General features: G+C 42.9%; 1 protein-coding gene across 1 annotated transcript; it reads right to left on the bottom strand.

Annotated features, from left to right (window-relative positions):
* Nucleotides 1–15: 15 nt before the first annotated feature.
* cdh15 (cadherin 15, type 1, M-cadherin (myotubule)) lies at nt 16–18,981 on the bottom strand. Its single transcript, XM_079997432.1, has 14 exons — nt 18,733–18,981; nt 10,456–10,614; nt 9,065–9,220; nt 8,456–8,600; nt 7,257–7,438; nt 7,020–7,148; nt 6,235–6,420; nt 4,928–5,172; nt 4,672–4,808; nt 4,316–4,546; nt 2,779–3,018; nt 2,065–2,213; nt 1,764–1,955; nt 16–1,241 (listed from the first exon to the last, which is right to left on the bottom strand). The coding sequence occupies exons 1-14, from the start codon at nt 18,784–18,786 to the stop codon at nt 1,041–1,043; spliced, it is 2,406 nt and encodes an 801-aa protein (XP_079853558.1). The 5' UTR covers nt 18,787–18,981; the 3' UTR covers nt 16–1,040.
* Nucleotides 18,982–22,566: the final 3,585 nt, after the last annotated feature.

Raw genomic sequence — 22,566 nt, 5'->3', positions numbered from 1 at the left:
ACAGTACACACTAAATAAAAGATAAACATTTAATCTTTTCGAATGAGAGTAAAATCTAAACGAGCTAAAAAAACAAAACTGAAAATATTTCAAAAGAACAATGAAAGCGTTTACAGCCACACACTTTGATCACATCAAGTATTACCTGGTAAAATATCTGTATTGATTATTTGACTGGTCATAGATACTGGACACTGGAATGAAGTATTCACGGTGGGAGAGGAAAAACAAGGATAAATATGAAAACATATTTGCTTGAAAACAAAATAAAACTATCAATGCAAATGTATCATACAAAATAATTAATTGTGTATATATAAAAAAGAAAAATATACATTTAAAAGGTCTTCCAATCTCTAGTGTTGTTGATCTTATGGAGGATTACTAAATCGGGTTGATGAAAATATGGGTTAACAATCCTTGAAGTGGATGTACCGTTCAACACATTCTGATTCTTTTTTTTCTGCATGCACAATTCTCAAGTGGTCAAGTAAGCCATAGTAAGTGGAAAATTTAGAGGCACAATCGGTAACCTTGGACAATTTTTGACAAATAGTGACGTCTAAAGGAAGCCATAGAAACGACACCAACATCGCCAAGCGTGATTGCTCCTCGAGCCTTTGTAGCAGAGGGGTCTTGCAACGCCAGTGATAATTAAAACTGGATTCCTTTAAGCACAACATGCCAAAATACCAAAACATTGGTATAATTCCAATAGTTGCACAACTACGACTCACTTTATCGTCAATTGTGTTGATGTTCTTTCGCAAAGTCTACTTTTGCATTGACTGTTGCCAACTTCCCTGGTGTTCTTCTGGTGTTCATTTTGATAATATGCTGTATCCTGAAATTGCCCCTCAATCAAATGAAGACAATCAAAATCACGACACAGGCCGGTCCATACCATCTCTTATTTTGGAAAACTAGAAGTATGTATAGTCCCGGGCTAAATGTGTTTAAAATACATTCAGATTGTCCTTCAGTCCTAGGCGATGTGTCGCCTGCGTCTCAAACTGAGGTTCATCTGTTGTCAACCCAGGTTAGCGCGGGTCATACATGTTGGCCAGTTTCTTGAAGCGCGGTCCCCAGTCATTGAGGTAGTCGTAGTCCTGGTCTCCGTCAGAGCTGCCGGAAGCGATGGAGCTTAGGCTGCCCGCCAGCGAGCCCTCACCCTCGTAGTCGTAGATCAGAGCCGTGTCATACGGGGGCACATTTGGGTCGTTGTCGGCGACCTCCAGGCCCTGAACACAGAAGAAAGGGGAGAAGAAAGGTGTCAGGGAGCTGAAAAAAAACATGCTGACCACAGCAGCGGGAACTGACCAAAGCCATCTTTGAAGCCATCAAGATTTGCTTTTACTTAAAGGATAGTCAAATATTTTTCCACTTTTCCAAATTGGACTGCATCTAAGTACAGTGCGAAGCTGCAGCCGAGTAGTTTGTTGCTCAATCGTAGTTCATTCAGCAAGGTTGTGCTATAGACAGGTATGAATGATGGAACCAACATTTTAGTATTTAATTGAAAAATACTGAACCTTTAGGAAATGTGACTGTGAGCTTGCAATACCTTGCACATCAAATACCCCCCAAAATAACACATCAATTAGGGTTATATATATGCATACAGTATATCACAATCATGGCTCAACATACTGGCGAAGATCTTCTTTACGCCTTTCTAAGCTGTCTGAATTTAGAACATTTATAATTTCCTGTAATATCTAGAATTTTACAGTCAAGTAGAAAAAAAAAAAAAAGTCGCTCACGTCGTTGATGTAATCCTCGATATCAGCGGGGTCCGCGGGGGGCCTCCTGGGGTAGGTCGGCGAGGGCAGGTCATGTGGAGCGTCCCTTCTGAGGGGCTGCTTGCCTCGGGGAATGCCCAACACCGGGCAGAAAGACCCCGGGTCCGGGGGGCTGTCACTGGGGTTCCACAGCAGGTCGATGTTGAAGGCATTCTGGAAGAGGAGTGTATAGTAGGACATGATTCCAAATTTAAGACAAGGAGTCAAGGCCTGTCGTCAAGAACAGGGTGCAGCATTTCATTGTTTGTGTGTGTGGTCTCACCTCATCCTCCTCTCCGCCTCCTTGCTCGTCGTAGTTAAGAACATTGTCCCGGATGTCGTCCTCCGATTCCCCGACCAGCAGAGCTGTTCCTCTCTTGTTGTGGTGATGCCTGCTGCAGGTATTTACCGCTACGGCTAGGAGAAGCAGCACTGCAGTCGGGGGGGGGAAATAGAAATAATCAAACTGGAATTGGAACGCAGAGTACACCACATGTTTTCCGAGCTAGAACCGATTTTTTTCATTTGGAGGTGACCACTCAAACACAAGTCTCAGGATGGAACATTTTTCATTATATTGAGTGAAGATTGCATAATCATACCTCACTTTTTTTTTTTTTTTTTTTTTTTTTTTTTTAAAACCAAGTATTGTTTTAACCTCCACTTGATGTTTTGAACTGTTGGTGCTCGAATTGACTATTTGGCAAAAATGTCTGGCTGTGGCCGTGGAATGGATGTACTGTTGCAGTAAGTTGTATCGAAAGATGATCATTGCTCAAAAATGAAAAGAACACTGGAGGTGGTAGCCTTCAAAGGAACGCTGTCCACTTATTGTTTTGGTCAGAATTGGACAAAGCCAGATGCCTAAATTACTTTGTGGTGTGGGGATGGTCTGGTTGAGCAGCCACACCTGACCTGGATCTGGGTGATAAGGGCAGAGTTGCTGCATACCTGTTGTGCGATAGTCAACTACTTCATAGCAAACCTATAGCCTTACACAGGAGGAGAGCAATGGTGGCCATGATGATGATCAGGGCAATGAAGCTGATGCCCACACTGGAGCCGAAGATGGCTGCCGTCTCAGACTTGCAGTGTCCAAAGGGGTCGCAGGGGCACACAGTGACGTTGACCTGGGCGTAAGCACTGAGGGTGGGGCTGCCGGAATCCGACACCATCACCATCACCGCATAATCTCCTGCCTCCAGCTCCAGCAGGGACTGAAGTGAGGCGTGGGTTTCTGAATGGCAGGGAGAGGGGGGGGGGGGGGAGAGACAAAAGAGGGAGAGAGTTTATGGAGAGAGTCAGAAGGGTTATACTCAGGGTAGGCTTGACCCCCGTCCCCGATTTCCTTGGTTGGAAGATGATGCTATCAGAGGCGGTAGAAGGACCCCAACTACAGTGGACCTAATAAGCGTCTTTTTACGCAAGTTAATATAGGTCTCTGAGGTCCCGAAAACATGTTTTTTAAGGTGCTGAAAATAGCACTCAGATTATGCATTAGAGCCTACTAGCCTGCATAACATACCTCTAAATCCTTTGTGGTCCTGATGCTCTGTAAAATGGGAGGAGCCAACCTCCAGAGCCCGAGAGTTCTGTGAGCCAATGGGGTTTGAACACAAGTTCTGGGTTCTGTGAGCCAATGGCATTTGAGCATGGCTTCCTTACTCCGTAACTTTCAAAGATTTCAACTTATCAGTCCACCAAAATCTGTTTCTTAACAAATTTGACGCGAGAAATAAGCAATCCAGTTACCGAATCTTCACTCATATTAGATCTACAAGACCTCATTTAAAGGTTTGTCCCAACTTTGGTTGCGTGCTCCAAGCTTGTGGGAGACACAGACACTGCATCATAAGGCACTGGGACTCTCAGATTTTTTTAATTTCATGTCAACGTCAGAAAATGAAATAAAATTACTTTTGTCGGGAAAGTAAAAAAAAAAACTTGGAAAACCAAGCGTTCAGAGCAGTCGGAAGCCTCAGCGTTTGTTCACAGCTATTAATTTGTCATGTAAACTACCTCCTAATTTGACACTTTGGCCATGTCTTATATGAACATTGGACATTGTAAAATTATATATATGACGGAAAATAAGGAAAAGCTTAATAGGTCCCCTTTAAACAAATCAATATCCCAAACTTGTACAATTCATCAAGTTGGTCATCAAAGCCACGTTTTTGTTTAAAAACACCTTTACACAAAATTAGCCCAATTTGGACTGAGGAGGGATGCCAGGAGGGTTGTATGGACTACGATTGGTCATTTTACCCCATTGTAGTAGCCTGCCTTCCAAAGTGCCCAGTTTTTTCGAGTTATTTTTTGGCCAGTGTGACAACGCTGTTCAGAGTGCCATTAACTTCCTCCCTAATCTCCTAAATACAGTTGGGTTCTCTGAGATCACCCTTCCCTCCTCCTCAACCCTTAAGTCGCCGTGAGTCTAAGTCGTGGTCAAAACCTATTTCGTGCTGAGGGACTACAAGGAACAAAACGACTACAATCTATCTCAAACTCCGCCTCGAGTGTATTTTCCTTACTGTTGACTTGTATGATGGTCCAGTTGATGGCTAGATCTTCAGGGAGTTCGAAGGTGAAGGGCTCAGCGTGTGGATACAGGTCCTCGTCAACGGCCGTCAGTACCAGCGTGGAGACGGGATAGTCGGCGGCCCGACAAATAGTGCCACTCAGGGGAAGGAGCTTAGGTGGGAAGTCATTGGTCTCTTTCAGTGTGATGGCCAGAGTGGCCGTGGTGGATAAACCGGCAGTATCTACATGGGTAAACGTGTGCAGATATCAGTTAAACATGACCTTTGGTACTCTCACACTGTTTTGCTTAACTTGCGTGACACTTCATTTCAAAATATTTTTTATCAGCATTTCATGGGTCGCGGACCTGTAGCCTTGACGCCAGCGTGGTAGATGTTGTTTTTAACGTGAGGTGATCGAATGTTGAACGTTCTCCTGGCACTGATTTCTCCTGTATGTCTGTTGATGTCCAACCACCTCTCAGGATCTCTGCTGATCTCGTACCTGCTCCAAGTGAAAAGGCAGAAGGGTTTTCACGGTGCATATTCAGTCATAGCTTATGGATACAACTACAGCATACAAAACGCAAAATTGTGGATGTTCCCTTTGTGGTTGGTCCCTACCGCAGGGTGTTGTAATCAGGGTCGTAGGCCAAGTTTCTTTTCAGCACCGTGCCGGGCACCACTGACTCTGGAACCATTATCTGTATGGGGTCCTCCTTGAACCGGGGGGCCTCGTTCTCGTTCATGATGGCGACCAGCACGGTAGCACTGCTCACAGGGCTGTTTGGCGCCTTGATGCTTAGCTGATTGAGATTTTCCACCACCAGGACAAGATCATACTCCGCCTGGGTCTCATAGTCTAGAGGCTGGGAAACAACAGACAACATCAGAAGTTGAAACAATGAAGGCTTTGGAAGGACACCCGGACCATGGGGGTCTCTACTTGGAGACAACTGCTGAACTGACTTGTTGAGTTGTGTGGGGGAGTCTTTATGGGGGTTGGACAAAATAAAGGAGACACCTTATATCAATATATAAGGTGTCTCCTTTATTATAGAGCAATATATTAATATCAAGGACCTAAATACTTCTTGGAATGCCTTAATAAAGGTCCTTAATGGTATGTAGTGGGATATTACGCCATTCTTGAAGAACGCTTACAGTTCTTTGAGAAATGAAGGCGGTGGAAATTTACCTCAATGATGTCCAGATCAGGTCATTAGGGGAGCCATGGTAGGAAGACGTCTAGCTATACTATAGTGGATCCGCATCATCTTTAAAAGATTTTGTGGGAAGACATACTTTGGCTTCTCAAAAGGTAAACACGTCCAGATGTAGGAAATAGGATGAATATGATTGATTGCTTGCACTGTATTTATTTTATCCATTGCTCAGTCTTCACGGTTCTGTACTCCTCGCTGTGACTCCTTTGACCTATTTATAGCTGAAACATACTGCCAATTGGCAATCAACATAATATGATTCATTTAGTGCAGCTGCATTTGTTATTTGTATTTAGTTACTTCAAAGTAAAATGTTTTTGTTATTTTGTCAACCGCCTGTAACTTGAGGCTTAATATCTCAAAAATCTTTTATTTTTTTTAACTGAGCCTATAGGTTCTGTGCTTGACTCAAAATAAGTAAAAATAATGTAATTGGAAGTTTGAAAAAAGAAAGAAAAAGTAAACTACTGTGATCCCACGTAATTGCCTGCGTCTTTTACATTCCCTTCGTAAATATAGCCTTGTGGAAGGGCTGGGGAGTTGGCGTGCGTCCAAGTATTTGATTCCACACCCAATTTGTAATGGGATGAAATGAATGTCATTGTTGTCATTCTAACGTTCAGGCAGAATATGAACGGCATTCCCAGCAATCTTCTCCCCCCCCGTCCGGGCACTCTTCCGCTCACCAAGTCTGGATTACTGTACCTTCACCACCCTCAGAACACCCTGGTTGGTGACAGAGTCCGTGTTGACAGCGAAGTGGCCGGCGGGGTCACCCTGGGCGATGGTATACTTGGCCTCCCAGTTTCCCGTGCCGCGATCATCTCTGTCGGTTACGTTGACCCTGCCAATCTCGTAGTCCTTCCTGTTCTCCACTGCAGACATGCTATACTACATTCAACAATACAAAAAAAAATTGTATCTTTCAGAGTCTTTTGTTAAAAAAAAAAGTGTTATTGTTTTAGCTTGAACTTTTTAGAAAAAGCCATTCAATGTATTCGCGTTATGCATGTGCTCCTTTATATGCTGTTCCTATTGTTGGTCGCGTTGTCCGCATGGACCTCCTGGACCCCGCAGCGTAACTAGTTGTGGTCGGTAAACTGTTGATATGAATGAAAATTCACAGAAAAGAACAAAACTAAAATATATCCATACCACTCAAGTGATCAAAAAAAAACAGCAATTCAGTTGATCAGAAGAAGACATACTTTTGGTAAAAGAAAGTCACTTGAAACCTGAAAAAAAAGTTTTCAAATTAATTCTGGGACTTTCCGTGTAATCCGCCAAACAGATGAGTTTACGGATTACCGCTTTAAAACGGAATTACGTAAAAAGACAAAAATATTATGACATCCCTTTGATGAATAATGACATCATGCATGTTTACCACTCCATCAAAAGGGAATCTTTAAATAAAAGACCACCATAGTAAAAGTTACATTTCCACTAAAAGTTTAATTTGTCAAAGAATCCAGTTCCGATAAACTCACCGTATTGGGCTTGAATTGAGGAGCGTGGTTGTTGATATCAGACACCTGTATGATGGCCACACCCTCACTCGTCAATCCCATGCCTGACATGTCGGCCACCTGCAATTTGAGTTTGAAGCTTTTCACCACCTGGGGAAAAAAAATTGAGGTCATTATTCTGAAATGATCCCCATTCTGGAAAATGTATTAAACATAGATTGTTGAGAGTCATGGTCTTGGGTCCTAAGCGTTCATTACCTCGCGGTCTAAGCCGACGTCCCTTGTGTAAATGGTTCCTGTCTGGTTGTTGATACCGAACATGACTTTGGTCACAGCATTGGCGGGCACACTCTCCTGGCCAACGATGGAGTAGCTGAGAATAGCGTTGTCTGTCATTGGGTCGTCGGCATCGGTGGCTGACACTGACATCACTGATGTCCCTGTCGGAAAAGAACGATCGAATGCAGATCTCGGTGAGCATAAGTTCCCGACCGAGTGGTATTGCATATCAGTCTCAAACATTGTTTGATACAGACATTCAGAATATTGTGTGTGTGTGTGTGTGTGTGTGTGTGTGTGTGTGTGTGTGTGTGTGTGTGTATATGTATGTATGTATGTATGTATGTATGTATGTATGTGTGTATATATATATATATATATATATATATATATATATATATATATATATATATACCGTATAAATTAAACATCCTCAACTGCTTTAACAATGTTTGATGGAACAGACCATGAGCAATTATGAGCAATTATTACAGGGCATTATGACCCTATAGTCCCCGAGTTTATTTGAAAACCCTGATTACATTTATGAGCGGCATCTCATTGTTATACAAAGTAGGCCTTAATGAATGCCACAAAATAGACATGAATAGAAGCGACTGTGCTTGGAGACTGATAGCGGGATAATAACAATGGCTGTCAAGTTTTGAAATATTGACTGTTCATTTGTATTCCTTTCTCCATCTAACCAAGCTAAATTAGGTCGTCTCTGGATTTCCAACCTTTTGTCCCTACCTATTGGCATGCATTTTCATTTATTTTTCCCATGATTACATACGGTGGAGTATTCTGAGAAGCCCATCAAAAAGAACATTGGAGTATAAGTCCAAAAATTATTTACCAATGACCTTGAACTTGTAGAATAATAGCAATTCATATATTTATTGTAGTTGTTGTGAGGCTCAACCAAAATATTGAAAGAGTATGAAAAACAAATTAAGAGGCATAATAAAACACTGGCCCAAAACGCAGGGACCCCATTAGAACCGCCATTCTCATGAATGAAGCAATGAAGCCTCCGAAGGGGTGTGTGTGTGTGTGTGTGTGTGTGTGTGTGTGTGTGTGTGTGTGTGTGTGTGTGTGTGTGTGTGTGTGTGTGTGTGTGTGTGTGTGTGTGTGTGTGTGTGTGTGTGTGTGTGTGTGTGTTGTTGCGGCTGTACCTGGAACAGAGAACTCTGACACGGTGCCAGTGAACTGGTTACGAGTGAAGACCGGCCTGTTGTCATTCTGGTCCAGCACCATGATCTCTATGGTGGAGGGGTTCTCCAGCCTCTCCCCACTGGGAGACAGCGCAAAGGCCTTCAACTACACACACACACACAAAGAATATGAGTTTTTATATGCAGTATATATACATATGGCACCTGTCAAGGGTTGGGATATATTAGGCAGCAAGTGAACAGTCAGTTATTCAACTAGACACACGTGTGTATACTGTATATGTGTGTGTGTGTGTGTGTGTATATATATATATATATATATATATATATATATACCATATATATCGACCACTTTGTCACCGGAGTGAGTCACTGAGCACTGAGTCATTTCAACAAGTTCTGCTCCGAACTAAATTTTGCATCACTAAATATAAGGCTATAATAATAATTATACCTTTTTGTGATGTTTTTAGTTGTTAACAGGATAGTGATGTGCATTGGGATTGTTTCATTGTAAAAAGCGTGCCATGGCAGAAGACATGTTGAGAAACACTGATTTAAACCAATCCAGAACGTTACTCACACTCTCTCGACGCTCTCTTCTCTTACCGTGAAACTGCGGTGTTTTTCCCTGTCCAACGGGTGCTTGCTCCTGATGACTCCCGTTTTATCATCAATTTCAAACAGGTTCTTGGGCTCCTGGTCTACCCCCGGTCCCTCCAACTTGTAGATGACCTGGCTGGTGAAGATTTTGTCTGATTTGATCTGGATAGAGTCAAAGAAGAGGCAGCGTTGTTGGTCTGAAACCTCCAGGGGTGAGAGTAACACTGAACATGATTATAACCGATATATTGTTATATTTGAAGGAATCCCCTGAAATAGGTTACAACATTTTGTATATTCAGTTTTGTTTTTTTTATATATATATTTGACTATTTATTTTCTGTATTTTTTGGGCTATTTCTGTATATCTGGCTATTTTTGTCTCATTTAATTCAACTGTCTTTTTTCTTTTTTTTTTTTTTGGGCTAAATGTCTTGTGTTTTTTAGAAAATGAATCGAGAATTACATATTACAGCTGTATCATTAATCACTAACAACGCCAATGGGATGAGAATTCAGGATTTGGAGAGAAAAGGACAATGACATTATATTGTTACAGAGTAATATTCTATTTTAAATGCTTAATACGGGTCCCCCACATAATTAGGGAAGAGTCCGAGGACCTGCTGAAAATACCTATTGCCATGTGGAAAAAAAAAAAAGAGTTTTGATATATAATGGAATTTAATTCTGACTTTTTTTTCACAATTATAAGGGAAAAAAGTAAGAATTCTGAGTTTATCATCAGAAAAAAAGAAAAATCGTATTAAAACCAATAGTTTTCCTTTTTAGGGCAAGATTTATGTAAGTCTTCATGAACACTCTTGCCTGATAACTCTTCTTCTGCCACCTACCGTGAGGAGCCTTCCAATCCCATAATCATTCTCAAAAAGTCCTCAATTTGTGGATCTCCGAAGTAAATGTTTCATACATATACATATACATATACTGATTCACTTTAAAATTATCTTTATTTATTTATAAGTCTGGACTCTACTGCTCATCACTCCCGGTGAGGTGTACAGCAAACATAGCCTTACCTAGTGAGCTAGAAATATAGGAGTGATGGGCTTGAATCCCCCTATTGGATAGAAGAGTAGAGCCCAACAGGTGGATGCAGGGGAGGTGGGGGAAACATAACAAGGAAGCAGGCAGCAAAACCGGCCCATAAGGGAGTGGAAGTGTGTGGCGCCGTTGAGTTATCTGACATGATGTGTGTGTAATATATAACTATCTTGCAGTTCTACTTCCCTTTGCCCCCCAAACCATCTCTGCACTGTATTTAAAACACACTACAACTTATGCCCAATTTGACACCGCAACTTCTGATTGGCTGATATATCAGTTTCAGTTTTGAATGTATCAAAAGGGTGGCGGGAACTATGGCACCGTTTTACCTGGACCAGATCTTCTGGAACGTGCTTGCTGTTCTCCAGCACTCTGATTGGAGGGATGATCCAGTCCCTCCTCACCCTGACCAATCCCACACTCCATTGTCGTCTCCACGGATGCAGGGCGTCGGGTTGGAGTTCATGGTTCTCCGCTGCGCTCCACCCCTAAATGACGGGAAAGGAAATGCACAAATTTTGATTTTCAGTTCAGGATAAGATAAGATAACACTTCATTAATCCCCATGGGGTAAATATTGGTAGATTTTTGATTTTCATCAACAGCACTACTGCGGGGAATACCCTCCTCCTTCCAGAATATTCTGGAATATCCAGAATATTCACACTGTTACATCTTAATGAGGACCTCTCTGCAGCAGAGACAAATGGCGCTCTGAGCATCGCACCTGTTGAAAAAAAAAAAAAGCCACGTCGACATCTCCCCTCTGAAGGAACGGCTCTATCGCAGCGCTTGGCCCCTAAGCCTCTGTCTCTAATGTGGAATCCATGGGATCTGTGGTGGTGATGGGGGGTGGTGTGGTGGCGGCAGATTTTTTCAGGGACGGTGGATTCGGGTTACACTGACTAATAAAGCTCTTTGTCGACCCCCTTTGATCCGGGTGCAAAATCATTTGAAGACGAGGGAACGTAAACACTCTAACTTTCCTACATAGCCACACACATGCGAGTGTGCAGCACACGACAGGGTTATAGGTTTTCGGGACAGTGTTTTGCAGGCACTCACACAGACATACACACCCAAGCTCGCATGACAGCTGTTGAGTATAGATCTGGTTCCTGTGCTTTCTCACCCATATGCCCACTCACACAGCTCGGCACCTGACTCACTAGGGGCTGGATGGGTGGGGGTGGGATCGTCAGGCTGGGTGTCAGACTCCTATACACAGTCTCTATCTCACACACACACACGCACGCACGCACGCACGCACACATACACACACACACACACACACAAACATGATAAACGCCCATGAACACATGCCAGTAGGATGCTGTGAGCCCTCTTCGCATTGGAATGCTGCAGATTCAGCAGCTCTTCACAAACCGCCACAGCAACTCCAAAATCATGGCCGGGTCGGAAAGGCAACCTAATAAGGCGAGTTTCGAATAATCCTAGACAATCCTCAAAGTTCTACGGAATTTAAGGGAACCCAGTGGCCTTAAACCGATTGATATCCAAGGAAAGACAAAAACACTGAGGGAAATGGATGAAACCTAAAGAAGCAGCAATCTACTGATTATCTGCCATTAGTAGTGTAAACCAGATAAACTACTTGTAATCCATTTTCATGTAATATTTGTTCAATTGACTAAATGTTCAATTGAATTGGTGTGAGAAAAGGAAAAATTGTGACACCCAGAGAGCCACTGAGGCCTTCCACCAGACCAGTGAAAGTAAATCGCCCCCTAAGAACATTATAAATATCCTGCATGTTACAATAAACTGAGCCATGAATCAATATGACTGATGAGTGGATTGCACCCTTGCTTCCTGAATGGCAACCCGGCAGCCCTACCCCTGTCTCGTGGGCGGGGTGGAGGGTTTGAAACCGATCCCTCGGCATGCCTCCCTCGGCGTGAGACGGTAACAGGGGGGTGGGGGGGGGGGGGGCTGCCAACCACGACTGGCGTGTTTAGGGCAGAGGGGGAGAGCAGGCTAATATTGGACTGGCCCATATACTCCATCCTCAAACTGTCCCATCTCTGGTACCGTCGTCCGTCAACATCATCTGCGCGCTCGCAGGGATGTTTACGCTCGCATTCCCAGAATAGGTGTCACCCGGAAAGTGTGTACTCTTGATACCCGATGTTGGTTTTCCTTCTATGACTTCCCATTGTCGGAACTGTCTACATTTGAGGCTTTCTGTGTTTTCAAAACCAATAGGATGTTGAAAAACACTTTGAATAGCAGTTATGTTACAGATGCCTGAAACAATCGTTTTTGGATTTCTTATCCACAGACGATTGTATGAAGTACTCTAAGATTTTGTAAAGAAAATAAAACAGCCATATTTTTTTGTTTTCTCTTTATTTTATCAAATCAATTAAAAGCAAAGGATCAACCAAGGGCTAGTAAAGGACCAGCATTGAAATTGAATATGAAATAGAAATAGATTATTCTAAGAAAATACAAAAACATGCCATATTGATATACATTAGAAACAAATACAAATATATGATTAGTGGAAAAGTGAACGGTGTTGTGACTATGCCATGTATCATAAACTGTATATACAACAACAAGCTTACAACAAGCTTATAACGAACGCTGTTTTAATTTACACACAGTTCTATTTGACCCTCTTTGTGTCTAGTAAGTGGTACGCCCAGCCACCATTCTAATGTCTTCAGCAGGACCTGTATATGCCCTCTGCCCCCCCACCACCCCCTAAAGGGCAGGGTGATGACACCACACACAGTTGAACTGTTTTGAAGACTTTTCCCAGATACTTTTACAGCCTGGCCTTTCACCCTTTTGCCCTTGCAGTAACATGGATGACTTATTTGGGCACCATGTAGTGATCGGCAAGACACGGCCACTTAGAGTCTGTCACTTAAGGGGAGGGTGTGTTACTGCCTCAATTTGAATGGGGATATGTTACAAAGTGATTCATAAGATTCACATATGACCCCCCCCCCCCCAAATGAACCCATGCATTTGTCAGTTGGACAATGATTTGGGGAACTATAAGACATTGCAACTGAAATGGCTTAAAGACGTTTTTGCAACTTTTCCACCCAGGAATTAACTCAGGGGTATATTGGCTCTTTTGCCCTTCAGCAAATGGGCTCTTTGTTGGCTACATCCATGATAATGTAAGAAACTAGAAACAGAGAGTTCTGCCACTTCCTACTGCAAAAACAACTGTAGGCAATGTGACGCTTTGGATGTTCTGTGGCAGTTGCAAAAATAAGCTTAAAATAAAATCTGATGTTTCTATTATTCAAAACATGTCCAAAATCACACTAAGAAATGTGAAAATTTACTACAGTAAAATGTAAATTTCCCTTTTTCAAATGAGTGATTTAATCTTTTTTTTAAGTCTTAAGTATTTGTGGTAAGTTTCTTAATATTCAGCAAGGTTGTGCTATGAACAATGTTATAAATGTGCTATGTTATAAATTATGAGAGCCAACATTTCAATAAAGCCTGGGTTGAAAAATACCAAAGCTATTCTTTAAACTCATTACGATGAGACACCTTTTCTTAACATGATCATTTATTTAGGGCTTCATCTTATTTTAAAGTCAGCCAGGACTTTGTAGGCTGCAATTTGGAGAGAAAGCTGAGTTTCCACCATGGCTGTTTATGGAGAGCTACATTTAGGAGCGATAATGGTGCCACCGTGATGAGGCTCCTACCCAGACATAAACACAGACCGTTGAACCTGTCCACCTCCACACCGCCAAGCCTACCCTTTCATAGCCTGATGGTAGACAATAAAACATTTCAGGCAATTTGAGAGTTGACCAATGGACGACTTTCTATTGGGACAGTCTTTTTGGGCTTTGAATGAAACCCTGTTCTCAGTAATGCACTTAACAACATTGCTAGAAGGTTTTCCAGTGTATCATCAATATTCATCAAATTGTATTAACTTCACAAAAATACCTCCATTGTTATCTCCATTGAGTTTCAACCATTTATTGTGACAACCCAAACTGATAACCAAAATGATTACTATTTTAGTCAAGAGCCACCCCGCTATTTGGAGCTCGCATGTCGAGGTCCTGGAACGCCACCCGTTCAAATGCATACACATTCATGGCCACACGCATACTGTAAACACAACCACCATCATATCATGAATCATTTAGGTCGGTTGAAAATCAAAAATCACTTTCCGTGCTCTGCCCAGCGATTAGTTGGATTATAATCTCACCGTGAAATCTTTGAAACTGCCCAGGTCCGATTTCTGGACGTGCATTTGCAACTGCAATTCGACATACCTACATGGCTTTGGGGAGTTTCCAGAGCATGCCATCTTCATGACATTTCAGCGATGTCTAAACACATTGAACAGAGCTGGAAGGTAATATTTAGGCGTGGGCAAGTGTTGAGGTGAGAAAGCCTGCATTGGACCAATATCGATTGTGAAGTTAATCTTGAAGCATTTGTTCTGTGTAATATTTCTCACCACATGTCAAGGAAAAACAATATTTTTACACTACAACTTTTTCACGTAATCATCGCAAGGTATATTTGAAGATTCAGACTTTTTAATGGTCACATACAGATAAGCACAGCACAGTGCAGAGAAATTATTAAGGGCACAAGTAGGAGGAAATGAAGAAACAAACAAAAAATTTGAAATATAATATAATATAATATAATATAATACAGTGGTACCTCGACTTACGACTACATTTACTTACGACTAATCCAAGATACGAGTAGCAATAGTCGCAAAAATTTGTATCGACTTGCGATCGACTAGAGATACGGCCGTGGAAATTTGCAGTTAGCGCGTCGGCGGCCATTCAGCATTCAGTCAGTCAGCAGTCAGTCAGTCAGCAGTCAGTCAGCAGTCAGTCAGCAGTCAGTCAGTCAGCAGTCAGTCAGCAGTCAGTCAGTCAGCAGTCAGTCAGCAGTCAGTCAGCAGTCAGTCAGTCAGCAGTCAGTCAGCAGTCAGTCAGCAGTCAGTCAGCAGTCAGTCAGTCAGCAGTCAGTCAGCAGTCAGTCAGTGGGCGACCTACATCGTGTGTGCACGTAGTTCGTGACTTATCGATATTTTTTTCATATTTACTGTGTTTGTGCTGTGTATTTTGTTTATTTTCACCCTTCATGTTGAGCCCTAAGAAGAAGGATGATGGGAAAAAGAAAAAGGCAATGATTCCAAATGAAACTAAGAAGGAAATCATAGAAAAATATGAGCGTGGTGTATATGGGAAAAATTGCTTCGACATACGACTGTTTTAACATACGACCATTCTTATAGAACCAATTACAGTCGTGAGTCGAGGTACCACTGTATAATGTAAAATAAATAAATAAATAAATAAATAAATAAATACTATTCTATATGATATGTATAGGGAGCAAAAATTTCAACAAAAATATTTATATTGTCAAAAGCTATAAGCAAAAAAAGTGAGGCTTAACTTGATGTTGACTGATCATTTCTATTGGTAAGAAAGTGTAAAATGTAGTATCTTATGAGGTAGTGAATACATACTGATATAATATATATCACTATGTAAGATATCAAATTGAGAAAAATTGATTACACACTAGGAGCCAAAAAACCAACAGTCTAGGCTGTCCGTAGTGGCAGGCCAGAGGAATGTACGTCTGTTGGGGACTGTCCACCTGTGCTGTAAGAGGTCAGATGGTCAAGGCCTTCACAGCAAGGGGGGAGGCATGCCAAGAAATGTCTTGAGCCACAGGACTGGGGAGGTTGGGGGGTCACACAAGTGTCCCTCACTCATGTTTCCTCCGGTCAACCCCCTCGTCACAGGTCTTGCTTGAAGTGTTGGTCCCACAGCCATGCCAAGCGACGACTACCTGGTCCGGACACCCTATTTTTGGGGGTGTCCAGACCCAAGGGTGTGCTTCCACCCAGGAGCAGATGTCCGAGTCTTTATAAGAATGCTGAGCGGGGTTTTTATAGTTTGACAAAAGTAAATTAGGAGTCAAAGAGGGGAAAAGACCACCTCAAATGGATAGTTGACCCTGAATACCTACTCCTAATACCAAAAATAGTCAAGGATCAATCGGTTTCAACATTTTTATACCTCAATAGGAATTCAATAGCAATTCAATTCAATAGGAACTTACTATGGTCGTATTTAGGTTAGGTTAGTTCATTTTATGGCGTAAAAAGGTGGTTTTGGTCAAAAACTTGCAAACCCTTGCAAAACTTATGATGAGTTAAATACAAAATGAATATACATAAAATAAAAATAATTTCCAATGTAATAATTTCTATTTCTCACAGATTGAATGTTGGAATGTTGCTATGAATGTTGGATTCAGCCAAAACAAAATTCACAAGATAGGGAATGGGTCAAACTGGTGCTTTTATGCTTTTAGATCTCCTTCTGTCCCAGTAGATAAAAGTCTGATTAAGTTGTGGTGTGATCAAACAAAGTTTTATCATCTCCGTGAAAAGACACATCTATAAGAAAAATTATATGAAAAATGAATTTTAACATCAGACAAAACCTTCGGCAAAAGCTTTGCAATCCCTCGATATTGTGGGATTTGGGATCAACAAACCACAGTTGACATTACATATGGACACACAACAGATGTGCTTGGGTGAATGAGACTAATCAAAAAGAAGAGGCTTGTTGAGATTACATTGCATTAGAATCTTAGTTGGTAAAATAACAGCGGAATACATAGAGTGACTTTGCTGTGTAGTGGGAGAGCAGCTAATCTACATCCTCCTTAAATTCTCCCACTCACTGGACAGCTAGTCTGCCTCGACACTTGGATGAAGTGGACACGCTCCAAAGGTACTGACTGATTGTTTCCGATGAGTGAGGCCTTAACAACAGCTGGCCCTGCCTGCCCGCACAGACCCCGCGATTTGTCCCTGATTTCATGGTCCAGGGGACTGCCCAACCCCTCTTTCCGCTGGGGGGGGGGGGGGGGGGTACAAAGCAGAACAAATGTCATCACATATGCATCTGGGAACAGCTGTCGCTGCCGCCCACTCCTTACCGCAACCCACGCACAGCAGCAGGCCAGTTTGAAACATTACCGACTCACTCTCCAATGCCAAATTTTTATCAACATTTTTTAGATTTGATGACCATTTCAATAGATTTTTCAAAGCGTGATAGCAAATAACTTTTCTGCCATGACTGGATGCTGAACCATTCGTCGTTTGATCGATCTTTATCTTCGATCTTCATTTATTACCCTGATGCTGTTGTTTCAAACAAGCCAACCCTTGAACGGGATTTCATCTCTCGGTGCAATATGAGAGGGGAGTGATCAAATCACGATAGATCATTGAAACAGTCATGGAGGACGGCAGGTTTGTCACGGTTGGTGCCAAAGCCATGTTTCGGTCTAAGAGGGGGAAGCATGCAATAACTTACCACTGGCTAATGTAACATTAAACCTTATATCACATTGCAGAAACTTGTCGGTTATACATTAATATATAGAATTATATATTTTATATTAATGTATAACTGACAAGTTTCTGCAATGTGATATAAGGTTTAATGTTACGTTAGCCAGCGGTAAGTTATGCTTAAGTGCATGCTTCCCCCTCTTAGACCGAAACATGGCTTTGGCCTCAACCGTGACAAACCTGCCGTCCTCCATGGCTGTTTCAATGATCTATCGTTCCGTTCGAAGAGGCAACACGCGCCCGCCATCAATTTGCCGTGGAAAATAAAACAGCCGACTCAAAAAAACAGCTTGACGGGTTTTGGAGAACACTGTTTACCATCAATTACAGAAGAGACCTTTGCAGAGGCGACTTCTCTCACCCCTCCGCACTCGAAACCTAGCCAGAGCCAATCCTAAACAATGATAGGAAGATGAATGTTGTTTTGAAGGGTTATTTGGTCATCCAGCTGTTTACATCTTGTTCCCTTCCCCCGATCTCGTAATGGTGTCATGATGATGACGAGGGGCCGCTAACGATGCCCCAGGCCCCAATTTTTAAACACATCTGCCGAGTCACATCTTGCACTCTTTATAGATTCAACATTCAAGATTTTTTATTTGTCACATACATATACATACTTTCATACATATATGCAGTGAAATGTAATGCAACGCACCCGGTGATAGCACACAATATGTCCTAGGAAAAAAAAAAAAGTTAAAAATTCCTTTCTGATAGACCGCACAGACCCCGCGATTTGTCCCTGATTTCATGGTCCAGGGGACCTGCCCTAACTCTCTTTGTCCAATTCTCTCAAACCATGATGTTTATATAAAGATCCACCCTGGTTTGGGGGACAGTATTGATGACAGTCCGTTGCTGTTCGGCTTTACAGAACACTCAGGTGTAGAGGTCTTGAGGTCATCGCTCCACTAAGATGGTTCTCTGAACAGACAGGAAACCAACCCCGGGGTTTGAGCCTTTTCTTGTAATGTGTTCAACCTGGTGGACCTGGTCGTAATGCTAGAGAAGTGCTACAGCATAAGAGACACCTCGTTCTGTATGGAAGAAGCTAACGCCATACACAACCATGTAATGAACGACTTGAACATCACTCGACCCATTACTCAATTAATTAATCAACCGGCCGGTCAGCAATCGCTACAACAGGGACGGCGAAGGCTTTTCTTACCTCGCAAAACATGGTACCAAACAGCCATAAAGCCGCCAACTTCCAGGATGCCATCTTTCTCCTTTTTCCCCCTCCTTCACTCACAACCTGCAACTCGACGTCCTCTAGACCTCCAAGAGCAGACGTTCCACACCCTCGCAAATCTCCAAATCCTGCCGCTCCAAAACTCTACGGCCTCCTCAGTAGCACTATCGGACAACAGAGTCCGAAATTCTCCAACCCTGTGCACTCTTCTCTCTCTCTCTCTCTCTCTCTCTCTCTCTCTCTCTCTCTCTCTCTCACACCCTGTGTGGGTCTCCCACAGCCTCTCCCAATCCGTTAGCCAGGTTATGTCTCAGAGACTCGGGATGGTGGGGTTAGAATTTCAGTCCCAGCCCTCCCAAGTGTCCCAGCACATGTGCTGTCAGTCACAGTCCAATGAGAGGCAGAGGAGAAAGAGAGAGAGAAAGAGAGAGAGAGAGTGAGAGAGAGAGACAGAGAGACAGTGAGAGAGAGAATTACATGTTAAATTTCATATTAATGTTAACAGTAATAAACACTGAGTCCAGTAACAAAATCTTCAAAAACTTTATATTATATAGATTTGTATGCTGTGACTCAGTAGGATCTGTAATAAACAGTACTACCCAGTCTTCCAAATGTTTTGCAATGGGCAAACAATACATTAGAGTATGCAATGGTAACAACGAATAAATAAATGTTGTGATGTTGAATATTTATGGTGGGTGAATGGAGGCATTTACACGTCATCAGATAGATGTTCATAAGTGAGATGGCATGTGGGGGAAACTATTCCGGTGTCTGTTTATTTTTTTTTCCTAACTGCTCCAAAGTGACTGTCGGAAGCGATTGTCAGTTGGAACATGTGAAGGCCAGAATGCGAGGGGCCGGCGATGATCTTCCCAGCCCGCGAGGATATGGGGGGTGCAGGTTGACTCCTATGATCTTTTCTGCAGTCCTGATGGTGCGTTCTAGTCTGTTTAGGTCATGCTTGGTGGCCCACCCCAGATTGTGATGGAGGCGGTGAAGACGGACTCAATGGTGGCTGTGTAGAACTGAACCAACAGTTCCTGCGGCAGAGACAATGTCCTCAGCTGGTGCAGGAAGTACATCCTCTACAGGGTTTTTTGTAGTCTCTGTTGGATTCCCAATTCAGGTCCTGGGAGATTGTGGTTCCCCAGGATTTTGAAGGCCTCCCCAGCCATCACTGAGTTGTCAGAATGCCAAGGGGAGGAAGGAGACTTTAGGCTCTTCCTCAAGTCCACTTCTTCCTAAAATGGACTTCCTAAAGTCTACTTGTGTGACCACCACTAAAGGGACTTTTCCACCACTGGAACCATCCAGGATGATGAACTTAGTATCCGGTTCTTAGGAACTTGGGCCTTTTTCCACAGGAGGAACTTAGTTCCAAAATTGGTTCCACTTGGATTGTTTCCGGCCCACAAAAAGTCCCTGCAAGCAAGGTGATACTTTTCTCGAGGAATGAGAAGCATTGGTGTAAAGTATGTATTTCCCGAAGAACACAACACGCAAGAATTGTCAAGTATGCAAACTACCATTTCTAAACACCGGCAAACAGCTGATGTCAGTGTCTCTTTTCCAATAACGATTCAAATACCCTAATTACACCAAAGTATAGAAAAAGATCAACACCATAGTGACTTCAACTCCCTGTTCTCTATTTTGTTATCGTTGTAGTTTTCGCTGTTGCTCTCGACTAAGAGCTCTTTTGGGGACGGTTAAGGTTCCTGTCTCAGAAGGTTCTGTGCCTAAATGGTTCCTCCCTTAGTTACTGTAGCTTAGTTGGAAGAGATTGTGTTGGCCAGACACAAAATTGAGCTTTGAGACACTTATGCATCAATATGTTTGTTGAGTTGAACATTGCTACACAGAGATGAACATTCCAGATAAAGAAAGTACAAATTCTCCAGAGTCTTCGCCAGACACCGGAATTGTCCAGCTTTCCATTACAAAACATGAAGCTACCTGTTGGTGTTTTTCATCCTATGAGACACCAAGTGGTTTTCCCAGGTGAACCCCTCTCTGAGCTTGTGTGTGTCACAGCCTCAGAGATACACACTCATAGCCCATGAGCCATCTCTGATTCTGAGCTATTTTAAAATGGCCCGTCAAAACATCAGAAGAAGATCTATGGGGCCCGGTGCGTGTGATGTCAAGGAACAGGGATTCCATCGGCTCCGAGACTCCTACGGCGAATCGCCTCTGCTCCAAGTGGGTAAGAGGGGGATTGAAAGGTGAAGCCAACTAAGGTCTCAGACTCTCTAGTCATTGGTTTCAGATGCCCCATCTAGGACAGGGGTACACGGACGAATTGAAGTTTCATGCTAGCCAAATGCAGTTTTCTTCAAAAGAGTGTTCAGCTATTTGATTTAGTATCTTTCACATTACAAGAGCCTTGTTGTGAGTGGTGTCACACTGGACTTCAAAGTTTATGTTCATTATCCATTCAAGGCGCTAGCAACATGGCAGAACCCAACATAGGAGTAATTGTTTTAAAGAAAGTGTCATGGCCTGCAGTTATATGCAGATACTGGAGTTCTAGGCTCCCTGAGAAGACGTGAGGAGGAAAGAAGGGTGGGTGTGTAAAAAGCCAGGATGGTGGTTGTGGCGCACATAGGGGGGCCATGTGTTGCAGGACTAAAGGTGCGCGCTGGGAGCCCCTGCTCACGAGCCTTGATGCTAACCTCAACAGTCCTCACCACCCTCTCAGCAAATCCTCCCTGAGGTCAAAGGCCGATACAGATCTTTGGAAGGTAAACATCCTCTGCGCATGTGGTCCTCTCTTCCCCCAGAGCCACATTTTTCTCTTTGTTTTCTCAGGCCAACTAACGTGACAGTTGAGTGGCTATGCCCCAGTGCCAGTGAGGCTGACATTAAAGGTTTCGGCTGCACCAGAGAGGGTTAGAATATAGATGTAGTTGGAGAAGGGCAGTGCTACTGTAAATGAGCTTATATTAGAAGTAGTGCAGTAATGTTCGCATAACTGGAGACGGTCTGTGTGTGTATTTCAGCAGAACCATTTAAAAGTTCTATCCACCAAGACAACAAAAGTGCTGTTTGAAGTTGAATAGTTACTACCCTAATTACATGATAAAATGACCAAACAGGCAGTGGTCAGGCATGGTGTACACCCATCAAGTGTGTCTTTGGGAGACATTTTACACTTAGGTAGAGCTCCTTCCACAGCAAAGGCCAGTCCCCTACATTTTAAGACCGAAACCACGGACACAACCCCTATCGGAAAGGCAGCGGTTGGGGTTGGAGTTATTGTGTGGCGGTCACGGGCAGAGACGGACTATATCTAGGCCTTGCATGCCCGGAAGTAGGTAGTGATTTAAAATGGAGAGAGCAATTTGATGCAGTGAAAGAGAGCTCTCTTGTATTGAAGGTTGAGCTTGGCCCACAGCACCTGTCCCTGTCTCGTCAGGCACTGGCAGCTGCCGAGAGCCGAGCCGATGTTTCACTCCTCCCTTTGGCTGCCACAAACCCCCTTCTCCTAACGCCTCACAACAGCCTCTCATACCAAACTGTTATGGACAGCCTCTCCCACCGACCTGCAAACATCCATTTGACTCACTGATATATTGTACATATATGTAGGGTTAATTACGCAATTTCACATTTTAAGTACGCTCGGGTCCCGAGGTGGTAGTCAATCTCAAAAGTTGTTAAATATTGAAAAACCTACTTTTATCCATGGAAGGCGTTGTTCAGGGAATTGAAAGCTCTGCTGCTATAACTGCCAGTCTAACCTATTACAATTCCCTGGAAACGACCAATTACTCATTGGTGTTGAATAAAGGGAATGAAGGG

Source organism: Zeus faber (assembly GCF_960531495.2).
Source record: "Zeus faber genome assembly, chromosome: 3".
NCBI classification, from domain to species: domain Eukaryota; kingdom Metazoa; phylum Chordata; class Actinopteri; order Zeiformes; family Zeidae; genus Zeus; species Zeus faber.
The sequence above is the reverse complement of the archived record's forward strand: the minus strand, read 5'-3'. Positions and strand labels throughout refer to the sequence as shown.

Bases quoted from the DNA above. Each gene is read 5' to 3' on its own strand.
- cdh15 (XM_079997432.1), bottom strand. From the start codon at position 18,786: ATGGCATCCTGGAAGTTGGCGGCTTTATGGCTGTTTGGTACCATGTTT. The intron at 8,601-9,064 runs GTAAGAGAAGAG...GTGTGTGTGTAG, and splicing joins AAAAACACCGCAGTTTCACG to TTGAAGGCCTTTGCGCTGTC. The intron at 1,956-2,064 runs GTGAGACCACAC...CTCCTCTTCCAG, and splicing joins GAGGCGGAGAGGAGGATGAG to AATGCCTTCAACATCGACCT.